This window comes from Stegastes partitus, unplaced genomic scaffold (assembly GCF_000690725.1).
Source record: "Stegastes partitus isolate 25-593 unplaced genomic scaffold, Stegastes_partitus-1.0.2 Scaffold266, whole genome shotgun sequence".
NCBI classification, from domain to species: domain Eukaryota; kingdom Metazoa; phylum Chordata; class Actinopteri; family Pomacentridae; genus Stegastes; species Stegastes partitus.
In genome coordinates this window covers 207815-228370 of record NW_007577997.1, presented here as the reverse complement: position 1 = coordinate 228370, position 20556 = coordinate 207815, and the positions used below count along the sequence as shown (strand labels likewise).

Sequence of the window (20556 nt, the reverse complement as noted above, 5' to 3'; positions counted from 1 at the left end):
AAGCTGAGGTCGAATATGTATTCATGTGGGACAGGGTCATGAACCATTCTGTACTTATAAAAGCTTAATTTGTTCTAGAGAGAGCAAACTTGTACAAATCAGAATTTGGTTCACACGTGTGAAAAGGAGGGAAAAAAAAACAACAACAAGGAGGTGTGAGAGTTTTTCTAATTATTCAGTTTCCATTTATTTTGCAATTGTAAAATAGATATAAAGCGGTTCATTCGTGAGACGGATTGTTCTCGTTCACTTCAACGATTTAACTGAAAGATGTGGGAGAATTAAAATCTGATTTTCATGTGAAATTGAAACCTATGCATTAGAGGTGAATTCCCCAGCTGTTGCCTCATTCCAGGAAACTGACTGCAGAGCACATACAGAAGCAGTGTATACATCTGAGTTCCTGTTAAACCTCTGAAAATCCCTGAAGGTTTTCTGTGTTATTTCAACTGTTATTTTTTTTTAATCGTAGAAGCAGCCTATGCTATCCTTTGTCTATACAAAATATACCAACACATCTTGCTTTATTTATTGATTTTATTATGAAGAATGTCTGTGCATTACAATAGCCTCTGGAAAAACAAACATGAATAATGCAATGGATACATAATGCCCTTTCCCTTTCATGATCAATTCGTCAACTGACCTCGAAGCTTCAAAAGAGCGAGGATTCTGTTCCATGATTAAAACACTTAACTTGCATAAATTCTGCTGTCGAGCTCCTCAAACGTTTCATTAAAATGTCACCGATCGCTTTTTCAGAGTACCACTGCATTCACGCTGCCTCATTATGGCACCAAAATGTCACATATTACTTGTCATAGATATGTTATGCACTCAAACTCAACCTCAGTCCAGCGAGATCTAAATAAAACGGAGAAAAAAAATGCTGACTTCCCTGAAAAGTTAAATATGTTGAAATGGTGTGGTTCAAATGAGGAAGGATTTGAAATGAAAACTGTTATTTACTCACAGTTACAAGGGATTTAACCATTCTATGTATTCCCCATTGAAGTCAAGCATCCAGAGCACAGCAAAAAATCATCTGTTTTTTTTTGTTGTTTTTTGTTCTTTTTAAATATTCACTTCAACCACAGTCAGATCAGTACAGGTTTGAAATTCACACAGGATCCAAGTTCAATCACATAAAAAAAAAAAAGGATAATTCAGTCTGCCGGTAAAGAAAGGCAAAAACAAGGCAAAAGATTATGCTGCAGCTGGTACCACCATCTTTGATTTTTTTTTTTTTTTTCTTTTTTCCTGAAATGAACAGGAACAACTGCTACAAGTAACAACTAAATTATACCTGAAATAGAACTGAAGCCACTTTGTCAGGAATGTGAACTAGAAGTGCTAATAATGCTCACGATTGAATTTAAGACACAACAAAGGCTGATACTGTACTGCATCACATTTACAGGTAAAGAGACGTATATTTTTGGGATAATAGGGAAGTTTTGGTCGGCCTGTGGGTCTTCACAAATCCCTAAACTATACCGTCAGCTGCTTACAACATCAACAAGTTAATGGAATTTCTTTCTTGAAATGAGTAAAGGTTTTTCAAAGCTTCTGGCCCCCAATTACCGTTGATGTTCGTTGGTCCACATTGTGGAGGCTTATTTGCTCCGTTTCAGCCCGATGTCTGGTGTGTGAGAACTGACTTTGCTGTGTTGTTGTTCTACTGCAGAGGTCCTCTGGGCCTGCCACTCTGGTGATCTGCGGGGGGAGAGGTGGGGAGTGTGTGTGTGTGCCGCGCTAGACGAGCTCCACGTAATTGGCTGGGAACATTCCAAAATGGCCGTCCGGGCCATAGCCTCGCCACCAGCCCTCATCGATCATCTCGATGCCAGTGATGATGTCGTCGGGATCGAAGGAGATCTCTGTGTCATCAGCTGAAAGACAAGAAGACGAATTGTTCATAAATGTAAGTAAAGTCACTCTATATTTTTATATAGTAAGCGTTTCAATATTTTCCCTTTCGTATCTGCACAGATCAGAGCTCTTTGGAAATTGTAAAGCAAAGGGACATTCAGAGGCGGTGGAAACTTTCCAAGGTGGTTGAAAGTGCAAGACAAACTTGAAACCAATAAACAAGAACTGGTGTTTTTATGTCACCTGCTGTGCTTCAGCGCAACCTAAATTCAGTTGGTGTTTACATCTGTTACCACCTCTCCTGTGCACACATACACTGCTTTTTAATAAAGCAGAATTACCAGTAAAGCTCATTTACATGTTTTTCTGTTTCTCTTGTCAGACGACGGAATGACTATAAATTAGAGACTGAAACGCAGCCCTTTAAGACTACACGTTAAGCAGAGAGAAATGACAGCAGTCACGTCTTGGCTATTTCTAATCTGCTGCGCCGCGCTGTTAAATTACTGATTTGATTACCGCAACGTTCTCGGACAGACTAACCACGCACAGGAGTTATAAACGGCAGCAGTGAATTTGGTGATATTTGCGTGTAAAATGATCGCTCGCAGACAAAGTTAAAAGCGATACCCATGTCGGTTGTAGTGTGGTCGGCTATTTTGCTCTGCACTGTCTTCTCGAAGAGGGCGACGGCAGGTCAACTGCGTTTCAAGCTACACACACTGAAGGAGTCTGTTTAGATGCGGCTGAAACCAGGAGTCATGGTGAAATGACCCGTCTGTGCAGTATTTTGAGGCGATACATTGAACACATTATGGGAACATGTAAGATTCTCACTTAATTACTAAAAAAGGGCACAATAAACAAACCTAATTATATTTAGAAGTATTTATTTATATTACACTGGTTGTTTGCACTATTCTATGACGTGTGTGTATATTTGCATTTGCACTGTTTGTTATTCTTCTTCTTCTTCTTCTTCTTATTATTACATCATTATTCGTTATTTTTTATATCCTCATTTTTATACCCTGTGCTTGCACTATTCTTTTTTATATGTGTATTTTTATACTCATGTTTGCACTATTTCTTACATGTAAATTTTTCTTTCTCGCATGTGTGTATCTCTTTGTGTATTGCTGTTGACAACACTGTGAATTTCTCCACTGTGAGATAAATAAAGGCATCTTTGATCTAAATATAGGACCTTTAACCAAACATTTATTAGACTGGAACTCCTGCTATGCAAAGATTACAAACCAGCAATTACAATGCAACAATGCATATATACGTGTGTGTGTGTGTGTGTGTGGGAGCAGTCAGTGAATTACACCATCATCTGATATGGTGAGGGTGTCTATTGTGGTTATGGTCAAATTTGCACTTTTCCATTAAAAATAAAGCTGATCTAATTTATGAATAATCTGGAATTCTAACCACTATCACCACTACTGCTCTAATATTTTGCAGTATTGTGGATTAGTGATACAGTGCAAGGGCATATTTGTATTCTCCCCACTGCTTATTTGCTGCAGTAAAAAAAAAAAAAAGTGAGTCAAAGGCAAGCCACCACCATCCATCCATTATCTATACACCGCTTAATCCTCATTTGGGTCGTGGGGGGGCTTCGACTCAGGGTGAAGGCAGGGGACACCCTGGACAGGTCACCAGTCTATCACAGGGCTACACTTAGAGACAGACAACCAAGCACACTCACATTCACACCTACGGATAATTTAGAATCACCAATTAACCTCAACATGTTTTTGGATTGTGTGGGAGGAAGCTGGAGAACCCGGAGAGAACCCACGCTGCACGGGGAGAACATGCAAACTCCACGCAGAAAGATTCCGGTGCCCCCACCGGGACACGAACCGGCAACCTTCTTGCTGCGAGGCAACAGTGCTACCCAACTGCACCACCTTGCAGCCCTCGGACCACTACCATTCAGTGTATATAAAAGGAAATGTGTGGAATGCCACAATAGTTGGCAGCACACACCACATAATCGCAACATCCATGACTTGATTCTTGCCAAGCATCGGAGGAGTTTCTATTTGTGCTGTTGGGCTTGAATGCAGTCTTTCAGTTTGTGAAGGGGACACGTCGAAGCTACAGGTATTTGGCCGACTGTGTTATCAGTCCATTAATCACATTAAAGCTCTGGCACAGATGACTAGCATCAGCCCATTTTTCTTTTAACGGTGTTGTGATGTAATAAAGGAACTCACCAGCCTGGTAGTCATATAGGGCTCTGGCACAGATGCCTCTGTCTGATGTCTCTTCAACAGTCCCCTCATAGGCGTTGCTCTCCTCCACCTTGGACAGAAAAGAGGATGCGTTCCAGTTTCATATTCATTCATCGATGGAAGAAAACTGTCCTGCTGAAGGTAAGTAAACACCCACCTGAGCGGGCTCTTCATAAGCTGGCTCTTGGACGTACGAGTTGGCAGCCGGCGCCTCCTCTGGAAAGAGAGATTACTGTGAGTGTGAGTGTGTGTGAGCTGAGCTGTCTGTGTACCAGCAGGTGGCAGCAACAGCAGCTGATTCTGACGGCACAGCTTTTGCTGAAGGAAATAACGTGTTCTTAAAATAAATTACAACAGCATTTTTACATTGAAGCAGATGGGAGGGTTGGGAAACAGTATACAACAGAGGTGAATATACTGATGCACAATATCACTGAAATGTCAAATCATTCAGACTTTAATTATGTCTCAATATTTACATTATTTCCAAGTCTACAAATAAGAGTATTCCCTCTAATGAGATACAGAATTAGTAAGACTATATTGATAATACAAGGTAGAACCTCAGTGCAGCAAAAATGAACACACCTGTGATCACTGAAACCACACCTAGTACTCCTGTGATTTCCAGTTGGCCCACTTGCATGACCGTAGTTATTATTAAAATGACCTTTCTCAGTTGTAGACCTATGGGTTGCATCTATCTGCACAGCATGGCTCCACATTGAAAAGAATTTGCCAGAGGAAATGAAAAATGTGATTGTGGGACTTCATAAAGATGGAAAAGGATACAGGAAGATTGGTGAACACCTAAAAATCAGTAGTTGCAGCAGTAATTAGGAGGTGTAGAACAAGCTGTAGTACCACTGATCAGAGCTGCAGTGGCCGTCCTCCTAAAATGATGCCAGCGACAGTGCTATACATGCACAATCTAGCTTTGATAAACAGACCGGCAAGTGCTTTGAATGTGACGCAAGGGTTATGAATGGAAATTAGACTTTCTGTGACAGCTCAGACAGTGCATAATGTAAAAACGTCTATGGACAGCATCCAAGAAAAAAAAAAGAAACTTGTCTCCTGTTCGGTACAAAACTGCAAGATTGAACTTGTAAGAACATGAAAAGAAGCCTGATGAAAACTGGAAGCACTTTTATGGTCAGATGAGAGCAACATGAAGTTGTTCGGCTAAGATGGGGTCCATCATGATTGGTATGAACCTGGTCGGGACTACCAGAGTAAATGCATAGTCCCGACAGTGAAGCGTGATGATAACTGGCTGCATGAGCGTTGAATGTGTTACAGAGATGGCATTTATAGACAGTACCATGAATGCCTGTGGATATACCACAATACTGGCTAACACGGTGGCATCCAGGCTGCAGAAGATTGGCAGAAGAGTACTCCAGTATTATAGCAATCCAAAGCACACTGCCAACATCACACAAAGAACACAAAAGTGACAGCTATGACCTGGCAAGTATGTTGCCTGACTTAAATCCACTAAAAGATCTTTGGAGTATTTTAAAGAGCAACATGTCTCCTCTAGCAAAAAATACCTACTTAAAAAAACAGCTGCTGAACAATGGCAGAACACATCTTCAGAAATATGTGCAACACTGGGCATCCCGAGAAGGACTGAATCTCACTAATGAAAGCTGAACTGACTTTTGTTGCATTGAGCTCCTGCTGTGGAGGTTGTGTTTTAAATATAGTGAATCTAAACTTTTGATCTGATAGCAAACACCTACCGTTCAACTCAGAAGTAATGCAAATACTGTAAGGTGATACAACCTTGAATGATTTGACACTGAAGTGATATTGCACAAGGACGTACAAACGTCTATTGTATACTGTCAAAAGGGTTAACACTGAAGCTGGTGCATGTGAAATGAGCCCCACCTCTGCTCTGCTCCTGGGGGGCTGCCTCCGGCTCATCATACTCACACCTGGACTGCCCATCATCCACATCAGGCTCTTATCACCCAAAACACAAGCACAGACATGCATGTACACAGTGGAACACATTCACAAGCCCACACAGGCTGAACACCAGCACCGGTCTCAGACACAAGTTTAACTCAACAAAACAAAACAAAAAAATCTCAAGAAAACAGAAAGCAGACTAAATGGAAGCATGTTTCATGATGAAATCCAAGATTATAGGAAATATGACGATGATGACACACAGGAATGACAATGAGCAATGAAACACTGAGCTTTTGTTAAGTGCTAGTATGACACCCAATATGTTGTGTGTGTTTTCTTGGACTGTGTGTGCGTGTGTGTGTAAAGCTCACACCTGTGGCACGAACAGGAGAGGCAGAGCCTGCTGGCACAGGAGAAGCTTGGCGCAGAGGTGAGCTGGCTCGCTCAGATTCATACACTTGCTTTGACAGAAAAGGGCTTTGAAGACGCCCTGAGCAGAGACACACATTGAGCCCCCGAAACGTGCAAAAAATAAATAAATAAATGGGACGAGAGGGGGGGAAAAAAACAACAAAGAGCAGACAGGTTGAGCAGAAGAAGAGACACTATTATGGAGACAGTGTTAAGTATGACTATGAGACAACTAGACAGTCTGATGGAAAGTTTCAACTTTGAGAAAAGGACGACAAAATCACCAGTTTGCACCTACCGCTACCTGAGAGAGAGGCTAAAAGTGCGTTGCAGTAATGCGGGAGAGGATGCGACATGTTAAGCAGATTTGTAAGGATAAGTTTAAGTAATCGTCTATGGCGGGGCGATACCTGGCTGAGGGCTAGCGGGGGCAGCAGGGGGCACATCTGAGTCACTGGGAGTCATTCCCCTCTCTCTTTGCTTGAACATCTCTCTGGGGTTCACAGCACGCTGAGAGATGAGAGAAGCAGCTTCCTGGAAAAAAAAAATACATAGAAAAAGCAGTAGACATAGGTTATTAAAAATGTGGTGGTACCTGCTGTGTGAGAAAAACTTAAAGTTCAAGTATAGTATGTGTATTAAGGAAAGATATCATGCAAGATCAGGGCTCCAGACTAAGTTTTCACTGGTAGCACCAGTGTGACCAGCTTTCTTATTTGGTCGCACCTCCCACCTTGTCACTGTCAAAACATACGACTTGATGAACAATTTCTTATTGATAGACTCTACAAGTTACCGATGTTCCCTAAACACCCCACACTGCAGGCTGCGGTGTGCTCAGGCAGGTGTCTGACCAAAAATTACTTTGAAAAGAGTAAATGAGGGCGTTCTAATGTCACTTTTGTCCAAGATGAAACCGAGTGATTTTTTTCTAGATGTGGCCTTTTCATTTTGGTGCGCTTCGCTTTTCACAAGAAGACCGCATTTCTAAGCCTACTGCAGTACACCAAAGTTCTAAACGTACCGCTTTCCACCACTGTGGTTAACACAGCAGCTGCCGGTTACAGTGACACTAATAGAGCTTCGTAATCATCATGCACTCGCACCAATACGACCAGTTAAAATTTGAACTCGCACACTCAAAAAAAGGTTGCAAATGCGACCATTTTGGTGGCAATCTGGAGCCCTGAAGATAAAGTTGGGAAGACAGTTTCACTGAGTTTCAAAGGGTTTCGATTAGAAAGAGACAAATGCTTGTCTGAGATACGTAAGAAAAAAAGGAAGTAGATCAGATGAGCACTTTGAGGAAGAGGAACTCACGTTGGCCTTCTCCACAGATTCACCTCTCCTGCCTGCTTTCCTCTGGGCTGCTTGGTTCTGCTCCTCCTCCTGATGATGTTCACATCAATGATGCACTGCTCACATTTGCTACCTTCCTAATTTAAGTGTTTACAAGATGCGTGTGCTTCCAAAACTTATTTAGCCATCAACATAACTTGCTGTAGGTAAAGTGTCACACCAATCCACATTCATTTTCATTTCAGCATCTGTTCTCCGTGTCTCTGTCAGGTTACACTGGGGCTGCAACACAATTATTCAAAATGTAACCTTGCTGGACCACGGCACAGCGAGAAACTCACCCAGCGTTGTTTCTCCTGCTCTTTACTGGCAGCTTCCTGCTGCTGCTGGTACTTCCTAGTAAACAATGAGAAGACAGATGAAATGTAATGTGAGCCTTTTAATAGGTGCTTCAGCAAACTGGTCTCAACATTTTCCCCTCGGTCGCAACCTACTTTTGTTCATCGATTTGAGAGGCCCTCTCCTTGTCCCTTTTATCCCTCACTGCTGCCTCCTTGGCCTCTCTGTCTTTCCTCTCTCTTTCCAACTTCTGGCGCTCCTCGTCGGCCTTACGCCGCTCCTCCTGGCGACGCTTCTCCTCCTCTTTCTAAACACCAAACAAAGCGGTGAGATTTAGTGTTGGTTTGGTATTTTGCAAATATTGCTGGCATTAAAAAGCTGATTTAAATAAATTGCAGGCAATGAGCAGCACTTTCTGGGTGCATCTGTGACAGGTGTGAGGATGAGCCAAAATTGCAAACAAAGGGTAAGGTTGCGACAAAGCTTTCGCTGACTACGGTTACATTCGTGATGGATAAAAACTGCCAGCCTTGTGTTTTTAAATAGGAGTTTAAAAGGAATGGCAATATGTGTCAAATGTTTCAAAACTGCAAACTCTTGCAATACTCCAGGGAGTTCTTCCAGTTTTGATGAGTCAGTGATTCGAAAACATCTCAAACAAAAAGATTTTCGGAAGAAACTTTTAAGAGATGCTTCAGGTACTTTTCACCCTGTATAAGTCTATATTAACTTAATGCAAGTTGGTGAGCATACCTCTGCCTGTGCCCAGAAGGTGTCTTTGTTGGTTTTTCTGATTTCTGACATTGCATTGGTTTTCTGGTACACTGAGCCCTGCAGGAAGAAAAAAGATTATTTCATTTAGTTGCGTACACATGACAACACAGTTCTGGAAAATAAGAAAAAAAATACAGTAATGTCATCTATCAGTCTAGTCCTTCAGAGTTGTTGGAGTAGTATTCTCAGAATAAACTGTCTGACTGGTAGGGTACTCTGATGTTCCTCCATGTATATTGCTAATTTACTAGCATATTATATGTCTACAGTTCTGTTTATTGTAGGTTTATGTGAAAAACATGATAATAAACATTTAAAAAAGTGTTTTCAGTGGCAGAAATCCTGAGCCGGTGTGAATGAAGTCCAGAAAAGTGTTTGAAATGTGTCCCTGTTTGGAGATAAAGGAGCCTAGTTAAGATCTAGTCCACAGCTTATCTCCTACTCTCCAAGACAAACAGACGTGCATACCACAGGACCCTGAGGACCGCTGTCCTGGAAGCGGCTGGAAGCTTCCTTGTGAAAGCTGTAGTTGGCTCCTGAGGCTTTAGCCACCTTTTGCATGATCACCTCGGGTTCCACATCCTCATCTGCTCTGGCGTTTACAGTGACATGGGCCCCCTGAAACAGCGAGAAAGAAAAATCCTTTCAACACACAGACAAATAGGGAAACACTTAGAGTTTTGATCTATGTTTATACATGCGCCACCCAGGACATGAGCTGCTTACAGGTATGATAAGAATGGGACTCAAAAGATCAGTGGTACCTTAAGAAAATTATTCATGGAGCTGACGTGATTTGCACACAGTCCCTTCCTGGCATCATTGACTCCTTCTCCAGTCTGGAACACAAAGTTATACCACATGTTCAAAGGTGGCCACTACAAAGCGGACAAACAATAGCTGACTGTAACACTAACCCAGTTGATGAGGACATATTTAGGCAGACCAGAATTTGGATCCTGGACCCGGCAGAAAGCATACATCACTTTTCCACTGTTGAGTTCCTCAACCATCTCCTCCAGTCCTCCATCTGATACATAAACATTGTGGAAAAGTCAAATGGTTATTGTGGTTCGTTGTGTAACTGTGGACATTTTTTCCCCCTTTGCAAATGACGGGGTGAGAAAGCAAAGGCAAGCAGTCCTTTTGTGCTGATATTCCAGTACTGCAGCTCTATCCTCACAATGAAATTCCTGCACACATTTTAATAATATTGCGTGTAGATCATAGAAACTCGATAACATTTAGTTACTCACCCCCTTTTTCTGCCAGACGGATATCATTACTGTTTCCCTCATAGGTGAACAAGGCCCTGTAGAAAACACCAGATTAAGGATGCTAAAATACTTGCTGAGAACAAGATTACACAGACAAAAAGGTTTGTTCCACAGTTGTTACACATCATTTCACACTGAACTAAAGAGGTGTTTTGTAAACCTATTTTAAGCATCCCTCACGCTTAAGCCCTATTTACGCAGGATACATTTTAGAGGGGAAGTAGGATAGTGTAAATATTCCTAATCCTCTTTTAAATCAGCCATGTCAGTAATCTTTACAAGCTGCGTGCTTCTGCAGCTATAAAGATTTAACAGAACTTTCTTGGCCTATTAAAAACAACCAAACATTAGTAGTCCTTAAGGAACCGAATCCCTGCAAGATGCCATCACTATCATTAGCATGAAGGCATTTGGAGATTCTTTGATTCACTGCTTTTCAAGTGGATATAAAGTGTGTCTTCTTGATGTCAGGGTAAATAAAATAGCTTTTTGGGATTGTATGTGGACTAAAAAGTATTTTTACAGGCAATGAATAGTATCGAAGTACCAGACGATCACATTAGTCAAAAGATTTTGCCGACACACACTCACAACTGTGCCAGGTTTAAGTTGGACTGGAAGTTGTAGTTCAATCTATAAACTGAATTTATGGACATTTAGTACCCTCTTTTATATTACTGCACTCACTATTACAGCTATTTGGACACAAAGGCCTGATTCAGTGGCAGACAGACAACACTGATGATCTCAAATGATAGATAATAAAGTTTCCAGGTCGTATTTCACAAACAACCTTAAATGCATTTATGATTTAGACGAACATCAGTATTGCACAGACTAATTATTATTTGGCCTGCTCCTGTATGGAGCTTAACAGAAGCAACCACATATTGCTGTAACAATCTCAACCTGGTCAATTTCAGTTCAAACATGGAAATCAGTGATTGCAAAAGTAAATATACTGGAAGATAAGCTCAGGGTGGCTTCAAAACCGCCTTTGTGTATGATCAGAACAGAACATACAGCATTTTATGTCAAAACTAGGTGGAATCTTGCTCACTTTGACACTAGTCAATGCAATGATCACTTCTTCTTTTGTTCTTTGTTAAGATGATCACTTTTTCCTGTGAGCACAGTAAGACAAAGTGAAACAAGTTGCTGAGTGACTAGGCGGTGGCTGTGGAGACATGAGGGACTGAGCAGGCAGCCAGCAGGACTCCCTGAGCGACTGCTCCTTCACAGTAATTAATTGAGGTCATCTTTAAACACTGAGCAGCTCTTATCAACAGGTTTCAGTCTGGAGCCACTGACACTCATGTAACTGTAGGTAATGTAAAGAGGAAGCTGCTTGATTTCACTGTCACACACACACTGGTCTCATTTCACTATTGATATCTCACCAGGAAGTCGGTGAGGTAGCTAGCGACTAACCTCATTCCGTTTAATGATTTCATTAAACAAAAACTAAAAATACACGCCAAGCATGTTAGCCGGTCAGTGAACCCTACTGATTGCTGATTAACAACGTTACTAGCCACTTTGTTAGCTCATCTTTAACTGGCAATAAATGTGAGAAAGCTAAAACTGCCACATGCACAAATGTGACTTGACGGCATCGTTTATTCAAAAAAGTGAAAGGTCTGGTGGGGGTCAACGAAGCAACATTAATTCTAGGTTACGGGACAAGTTTATTTAACGTTAGGTTAACGTTAACTTACTTGACGACTGGCTCAAAGCTAACCAACACTGTAGCTAGCAACCCCTCCTTCACGGAGCTAACACTGCTTTTAAAAAATGTTGCTCCTTACCAGTTGGTGTTGGATTTTTCATCTACTACTTCTTTATATGCAGCTGTTAATGCAGGGCCATTTTTGCTGAGGTTAACTGCCATCGTTATGCTGAGTCCAGCTCGCCAGCTAGCTATCCGGGATGCGCCCTTCCTATTGGGAGGAGCGGCGGTGATGCTGACTTTGAGCTGCGGGAAGCTAGTTTAGCTAGTGGCTACGTCTCACACAGAGTACGCTGCATTAAATTAACGGGACTCTCCGGGATGGCGGATATAATGTGAGTTTTTAATAATTTTGCAATTCTTGCCACAAAGCAGTAGTGTAACCACTAACAGACAGCCAATTGTCACTTAAAGAAAGTAAAATAAAATGCAACATCGCCTATAGCAACGATTGTGTTGTCTGCATCGCAAAAGACCTCGCATTCAAATATAGCTTATCAAACGCACCCCTGGTTGCAGCGCTCACAGGTATGCAGTGGCGCTCTAACTTCTCTGTGGCACTTAAGTTTTACTTCACCATAAGCCCCCAAAGCCAAAGAAATACACTAAAAGATCTTAAGTGCTGTGTACCTATCAAGTGCCTTGTTAAGACAGAGATTTGGTATCGAAATTAATAATTGTGTGTTTTGTGGTGGCACTGAATGTATGTATTCTGACGCGTTTCGGCTGGACGTTCATGATTGGCTCTTTCCAAAGGTCTTAATCATTTCCTCCCAGAGGACATCATTTTTTGACTAATAATGGACTGTAACAGTAATCACTCCCTGGTTAATTGTAACCTAAACCTTAGTAATTTGTTTTATTCATAAATCAAAATTCCTGAAGGCAAAACCTATAGATTTACCGTGTTTCATAATGAATTTATTTTACATGCCAGAGCCCTCAAAGTTATGGAAAATAAAATTACAATAGCGTTAGTAAGCAGTACCGAAGACTATGATTTATAAAATAAGCCCTAGTTCTTTTTTGTTTTTATTGCTATTTTGCATTTCCTATGCACTTCTTTAAGATGCATCTTTGTCATTGTTATTTAATGCTCCGCCATGTTGTTTGTACCTGTTCACTTGTTAAATAAAGTTGATTAAAACAAAACAAAACAAAACGAACCCTTCAGTTTTACTTCCTTAAGTGGAAAATAAAGTTACAAACACTACATGTTCAACACATCCATCATTTTCTCAGCGTATTTAGAACATTATGATTATTCATGGTTATTTGAAGGCAGCTGGAAGACGCACACACAAAAAAGTCTGCAGACAATGATAAACCAAGATGAGCTTTATTCATATGTTATAACATGGTCAATAGTTATCTCGTGTAGGCTAGGTGAAGCCATGTGGATGTTCATGATGGCAGTTCAAGCACACATATTCCAATTTTTTTCGACGCATGAAGGCTGGTCCTGCATTCTGTGAAAGCCAGGCGGATTTTTATTTTCTTTTTTTTTTTAAACAAAATATTGGTATTGTTCAAGCAGGTTTTCATAATGAAATGAATCACCCATTTTAGGGATACAGCCCTGATAGCAAATTTACAGTTTATGACATGTTCTCTCTCTATATATGTACAAAATGAGGGTTAAGGCTAAAATTTTAGTCAGAGGTGTTAGGCAGATGAATTGTAACGAAATCCCTGATATCTGGCAAATGGCTGTGAGAAGGTTCTCCAGAGTGCAAAGCATGCCAAGCTGCCTATATAAACTCTATTGAGCACACTGGACAAGGGAAGTCAAAGTAGCATCACTCGCATGATGAATTGAGGCTGCATTCAGTCGTACAGTTGGAAGATACTCAGCTTTCAAATAAATAAATAGCCAGATGAACAAAAACAATGCACACAAGGATTCCACTAGTTGTATTACGATTGAGGTCTTGCAGCAAAAGATCCTTTACTGCATGTAGAAGATATAGTTTTAAAAAACATTTTAGTATATACTGTATTTCAGGACAACTTGCTTTTGACAATTTTCTCTACAGCAGCTAACGATGATGAAAATCTATATTCAGTGCCTAAACCATGGTGTTAGTTCTACAATCAAAGCTTCTAAAATCATCATGCTTAACTATGTACCTTTCTTGATGAATCCGTCCGATAATACCTCAAGAGCAAAACTTCTCCCCCCTTATAATATTCAGTAATTCCCTTTATATTGGCAGCATCAGCACATTGAGCCACGATTTTGAAAAAAAATCATGTTTCCTATCTACTTTATCCAACAGTTACAATGGATTATATTAAAACTATTACATTATGACACATCACAATCATGTTCAACTCTCGTGACACGAATGAAAAACAAGAAAAAAAAAAGCCTAAAACTAAAGCTTTCAATGATACAATACAAAAAGTCACAAATGTATCACCCAGACAAAAATGTTTTACTGTCAGTGTTGATTATTAATCCCAAAACAAAACAACAGTTCGCTGACCCGGTTGTGAATATGAACATAAATAAATGCAAAGCTTCACATCACCTGATATTGAAAGCAGATGAAACTGTCATGGCAAGTCACTGTATTTATTCACCTCGAGTAACTAGATGCACATGACATCAAATGACCAGAATCTGCAAAATGTCAAGTCTCTTTAAGTTCCTATTTTCAGTCCAAGGGGCACCAGCTGTAACCAAAGGCCATTTCATTTTAGAAAAAAAAACAGTAGCATGAGCATGTTTAACAGCATCATTTAATAGCTGTTCACATCCAAGTGTTGTTTAAAAAATGTCAATAATGGTGAAAACAACTGGAGAGCGATGATGAAAATGACAGTACCTCAAGAACAGCATATTTACGGGCAACACAGACCATCTTTGATGGTGTTGCCTCTTCAGGAAGTAGAAGCTCTTCTCTTATGTGAACAAACCAGTAGGGATTAGTACTATTTTTAGAAGTCTGATGATATAGGCCCTGGACATTTTTCTCACCATGGGTCACTGCATGTAAAGGCTGAGGATTTGGTTCGATACCTGAGTAACTGTACTGAGGAGGTGGCACACAGCTTCGCTATGTATGCCTAAGAGTAGCTATGTTCATAGCTATACAACACAAGTAACAAGTCAAATAACAGTAGTATTCTGTGCACTATGTACACCAGCCATTGATGGTTACTTATACAGGATGTAGGAGCAATGACAGCATGTGTGAGAAAAATGGAAGAGGACAATCTCCCTGTGGAGCCCCACAACAGTGAGCCTGGGCCTGCTAGCTATAAACAGCAGCTCTCCAGTGTCTTCAAACCGCTAAATACTGTTGAAAATTTCAAATGCAGTGAATGATGAAGACCAATCCTGCTTTGCATCTTTCACATTGTTTCGGGGTAGAGACAGTTTGTGCCAACAGATCAGCTGCTGGTAATGGCACTGCACCATTCTGTGTTCAACAGGGAACATTCTGCCTCAATTGCACATATACCGTTTGAAAAAAAAACAAAAAACTAACTGAAAAAAAAAAAACACAGAAAGGCCACTAAATGCATGGAGATACAGTAATAACAAGACATCTAGTGGGACACAAACAGTACCTCTGAAATGAAGGGAGAAACAATCTCGTAAATCAGTCGAAAATTTTGCTTTTCTGAGTAGCACAACGATATGACTCATCGACAGTGAAAACGATGCGTATGAATAACAACAATGATGGTGAAAATCACAATAACAGGAGTAACAGTTTGAAGTCTGAGTGTGGCGGTGGAGACTGTGAAGAGTTTCCGGTATTCCATATGGGAGTGCTTTAAGGAGTCCATCAGGTCCTGCTCAGCAGATCCATACAAGTCATGAAGGACAGCACACGGTAGCAGCTCAGCACACGGAAAGCCAACTGGCACTGTACCTCATTGTATCACTTCCTCCTCCAAAAGGTGGGCTGCTGTTTAGTTTTTTTTTCCCTCTGTTGCTCATTTGCCTCAAGTTACAAATCATTTGTGTTTCTTTTGTTCTCATTTGTATTTTGATCTCCCTGGTGTTCTCACATTGCATACTTCTGTGTCCATTCTCTCGCTAATTTGTTGTACCTGTAACACACATGCAGAGTTTGGAATGGTTTTAGGGTGAATTTGCAAACTAAGACCTTTATCGCTCACAGTAACAGATAGTACGGTAGTCTAAATATAAAGAAATGCATGCATGTTTTGCACTCACTTTTCTCTGTCAGCCTTGTACGTATGGGCGATCTCTGGTACCAGTGGGTCATCCGGGTTTGGATCACAAAGAAGAGAGCAGATAGACAATAATACTGTGGAAGAATGAATCAGAAAGTTAAAGTGTAAGATTAAAACAACAGAATCTCAATATGGCAACCAGAGGGGACTATGTGTAGAGAATGAGTAAAAGGTCACGTATTTGTTTTTAGCTGACATACTCCTAACAGCGTAGTCAGATGTTACTGTGACATCTTAAATCCTTATGATCAAATATTTATACGCATTGATTTATGCATTCAAACTGCATCGTCTATGTATACTATAAATATTTCAGAACTTCATCACTACATGAGGGCATAGAAAAGGCTTGACCTCTAGTCAGAATTTAAAGCAAGATTTTTCTGCAAAATCTAAATCACAAGGAAAACTCCAAGGTAAGGTTTGTATTTAGTTGTGCCATATGTAGGTATTTTATTTTTAAAGCTCAGTCACTGACTAACCAGCTTGCTCTGACTCATGTCTCCCTACCTGCAGGCTGTCCAGGTTGTTGTTGTTACAAATAAAGTAGCTTTTTTTGAAGAAGATTATTACCTACAATAATACTATGTAATTTAGCTGCCTCTCCGGCGAGTCCCTCCTCCTGTGGACAGAATCTAACTCCACCATCTTGGTCTGAAGCTAGCAACGGCAGTCTTTTTTATGATCACCGGCGGACATTACGGCATGCCTGTCCTGCTCTGCAGACTGTGAGCTTGGTGTAGTGGCAAAGGAACCAGTTCTCCATCTGGTTGGAGTGGCCCTCCAGCTCACAGTGGCTCTCCTGGAGAGCAGACTACCATCGCCAGCTGCAGTCCAAGATGGTGGAGTTGGAGTCCATCCATGGGATGACAGACTAACTGGCTGAATGAAACTATGGACTTGCAACAAGAAGAACCTGGCCAGCCTGCAGGTAGGGGAGCACGAGACAGGATGTGCCAGGGCTAGCTGTGTTATCAGTGATGTGAAGATAAAATACTTTGATCTAGCACCTTAAAGGAGTAATTTTACCTGAAATGAAACATACGTTACATGAAATAGCAACTGCAAATCAAGGTTTTCACTCAGGATTTCAATACTTTTATTCTTTCTAAATGTATTTGTGAAATCAACTGCAAAAAAAACCCCAAATGTGCTTGAAAGGTTTTTCAAACATATGCTAAATGTATGATGAGTGATTGTGGCCACAATTTTGACATGTGAAACAAAGGTATAACCGGTACCATGAATTACGCTATACTAATTACGTTTAGCTGTGACAGAGTCAGGGCTCTATCAATTAAAAAAATAAATAAAATGTTAACACACGGGAGTAAATCTTGTATTATCACTTACCTTTTGATACTGTAAGTGCAGGTGACCATTGTGACCTCAGTATGTCCAGACAAATACTTCCATTGCTGTTGATATTAGGGTGGTATATTTTTGTTGTGAATGCAACCTGTGTCAAAACATGAAAAAAAAGTTTAATTTTTCTTGTAAAGCCAATTACCTTTGCAACAATAAAAAATTAATCTGAGTTGAAATATTATGCTCTGTTCATTATGTGACACATAAAACAGACCCTTACTCACTTTTGGTGGTTTGAATGGGTAATCTGTCGGGAAGTGAATGGTGAGGAAAAACACTCCACTCTGATATGGGCTGTCACTCTGTTATAAAATACAGAAACAAATTTAGTTTGTTGGCAGTGATTTCATTATTCATGCTGCATATTTTACTCACAACTCAGTTGGGCTGAAGATAGTGTGTTACTTACCGGTCCCATTATTGTTGCCTGCCAGTGAAACACTAAGGACAAAAAAAGAGATTATTATTGGTACATAAATGTGGATACCCCGTTCCAAATGCACAATGCAAAACTGCTGATGTAATCATAAAAGTATATTTACATATAGCAGGAAGATATTACATTTAGAAATGCACAGATGCAACAATTTTCCAACCACTTACAATCATCTCCAACTGGTCCAGCAGAGCACTGGGCAGGAGGGTCCCTCTGCAGGTCTGACAGTTCCTAAAGAGCAGACAATCACAAAGTGAAGCAGCCTTGAATTTACTAAAATTCAGACACATTTTAAGCTGGTTGTACAAAAAGAATGATTGTTTTATATGCATTTGTATTGAGTTGATTAAGCACATGAGTTGGGAAAAGATGCTGACGCTAGTTCCTCATCAGCATCAGACCCTCAACGCGAAACAATGAAATCAATATCATTTGCAATATTACTTTCCCAATATTAAGTGCAATATCACTTTTAGTATTGAGTGTAATAATTCAATTTCAGGTGCAATGTTTCATTATTATGGGCAATTTATTCCATCAGTACCATTGCCAGTATTACTTCTTACTTTTCTGTTCTTGTATTATTTAGATCCTTATTTTGACTAGAAGTATTGAACTTACTGCTATTCTATTAGGCACTGCTGTTAGCTTATACACATTATATTTACTACACATGGTTTATTCTAATGTGATTGTATTTTATTTCGCAACATCTGGCAAAAGAATTTCCTTCAGGATTAATCTCGTCTTGTCAGATGCACTGCATGTAAAAATGAAGGATTATGAAGTAAATATACAAAATTTTAAATAACTTTGGCTTATTCTGGAGGGACTAAAATGTAAGAATAGTGGCATCTTTACAACTTTGACTAAAGCAGGGTAACTTAGCATTTTGGGGGGGTTCAGCTTGATATTTGAGCTGGGTTATTTCCACCAGCCTTTTTAGAGGCAGCCATGTTTGTATTGCAGTCATAATCCATGGCTGTTGATATATAAATGGTGGTTAAAGGGCAGCTGACTTCATCCACATTTTAGTCATCGGGTCAGTTTTAGCCCATGGACATGAACTACAAATACTACAACGCTCAATCAAAAGGAGCTTGCAAAAAAAAAAAATATGAATGAAAAGGAATACACTAATACACACTTATATTCTGTTAAAACACCAATATATGTGGAAGCTGAATACTATGCATGTAATGAGACAAGCAGCAAAACAACAGATGGTTAAACAGAAATTAAAGCCCGTTATTTAACATCTCTTGAAAGGAAGCCTATCTATTCTGTTATATAAATACACACCATGGCCTGCTCCAGTGCCCCATTTGCCATTCCATATATGGCAACACTGACACTAGGGTTCAATTTTGGCAACCATCGAGCAGCTGTCACTCAGCGACCAGACACATCATCAGCCACGGTCTTAGTGACCAACCGCACGGATAAAGACAAGTGACAAGCTAATAACTGAATAGCAAATCACGTACATGTCAACCAATCAAATCACACACATACTAACATTAGCTAAACCTAACGTTGCACTACCGAATCACTCGTTTACTTAACGTTGGCCACCTTTCCTCGAGCACTTGATACGGCGCCTAGCAACGCTACAGAGAGAAAAGTCCAATATTCAACACAAACAAACGGTGGCTGTCAAAACAATGGCGCTGTTGTGGTGGTTATTGATAGCCACTTACTGTAGCAATGCACCAACAGGGCCACCACTGAGTTAGCTCGTCTTTGTCTGTGAATTATTTTACAAAGGAGCACAAAAAGCGAGCTAGTGCGGCTAAATCGACCAACAGAAAAAGGTTACACGCAGGCACTGTCCCCACACAGGGTCCCACACTATCGGCTGGACTGTATGGCTGGCACATTAAAGAAATATACACTCACCTTCTGAATTCTTTTCAACGCCATTGCTTCAATGGCTATGCTAGGTAGCCTGTCAGCTAACAGTTAGCACTTCACACATACAATTTGGCTTCTGTGGCCGCGTACTTCCAAATCTCACGTCACGCACAGTTAGGAAATCACGTCTGACATATAGCAGGCTTGGGGCTTTTGGTTTCTAGTACAACCAGTGCGAGCAGTTGTGTGCTATATGTTGATCTTTCTTTAGACTGCTACAGTACAAGCGAGATATTTTGCTGCCTCTCTCTCCTCTCATCCCTACTCCTCTTGGTGCCTGGCAGACAGTGTTTGGTAATATCGCGAGACATGTCGACTTCGCACAACCTCCATAGTTGTAGTTCAAAATACACCTATTTTTCTACAGTCTACATTGTCAGATTACTGTGAAGCTAAAACAGGGACAGTATTTATGTCATTGAAAAAAGCTTTGTCACTGAAAAAATGCTTTGTCATTAAAAAAAAAATGTCATTGAAAAAAAGATTTGTCATTAAAAAAGTCATTGAAAGCAGACATGAAAAAAATTCTAGATTGTTTCATTGACGGTTTTTTTTCAATGACAATTATTTTTTAAATGACAAATCTTTTTTTCAATGACAACTAATACTGTCCCTGTTTTAGCTCCAATTTACCAGGCACGTGCGGAAGTGGGTGGAGTGGATGGAGTGGGCGGAGGGTGGTGGGGTACCTGCCCTTTGCTCCTTAATGCCCAAAGTGCCCTTTTGTTAAAGTTTTTTGTTTGTTTC

The 20556-nt window shown here is 40.3% G+C and overlaps 2 protein-coding genes across 3 annotated transcripts; both read right to left on the bottom strand.

Moving 5' to 3' along the window:
* Nucleotides 1–519: 519 nt before the first annotated feature.
* dbnlb (drebrin-like b) lies at nt 520–12135 on the bottom strand. 2 transcript variants are annotated; one of them, XM_008282287.1, is made up of 15 exons: nt 11956–12135; nt 10127–10182; nt 9788–9900; nt 9635–9709; nt 9339–9488; nt 8850–8927; nt 8252–8403; nt 8099–8153; nt 7779–7847; nt 6869–6992; nt 6421–6537; nt 6021–6095; nt 4279–4337; nt 4104–4191; nt 520–1892 (listed from the first exon to the last, which is right to left on the bottom strand). In XM_008282287.1, exons 1-15 carry the CDS (start codon nt 12036–12038, stop codon nt 1756–1758), a joined length of 1431 nt encoding a protein of 476 aa, XP_008280509.1. In that variant the 5' UTR covers nt 12039–12135; the 3' UTR covers nt 520–1755. The 2 variants fall into 2 exon arrangements, with proteins under 2 accessions (XP_008280509.1, XP_008280510.1); XM_008282288.1 differs by lacking the exon at nt 6421–6537 and having other exon boundaries at nt 11956–12134.
* Nucleotides 12136–13199: 1064 nt separating this feature from the next.
* Nucleotides 13200–20070, bottom strand: ube2d4 (ubiquitin conjugating enzyme E2 D4). The gene is made up of 7 exons (XM_008282286.1): nt 19795–20070; nt 18063–18126; nt 17869–17900; nt 17684–17761; nt 17445–17550; nt 16072–16165; nt 13200–15944 (listed from the first exon to the last, which is right to left on the bottom strand). The coding sequence occupies exons 1-7, from the start codon at nt 19816–19818 to the stop codon at nt 15899–15901; spliced, it is 444 nt and encodes a 147-aa protein (XP_008280508.1). The 5' UTR covers nt 19819–20070; the 3' UTR covers nt 13200–15898.
* Nucleotides 20071–20556: the final 486 nt, after the last annotated feature.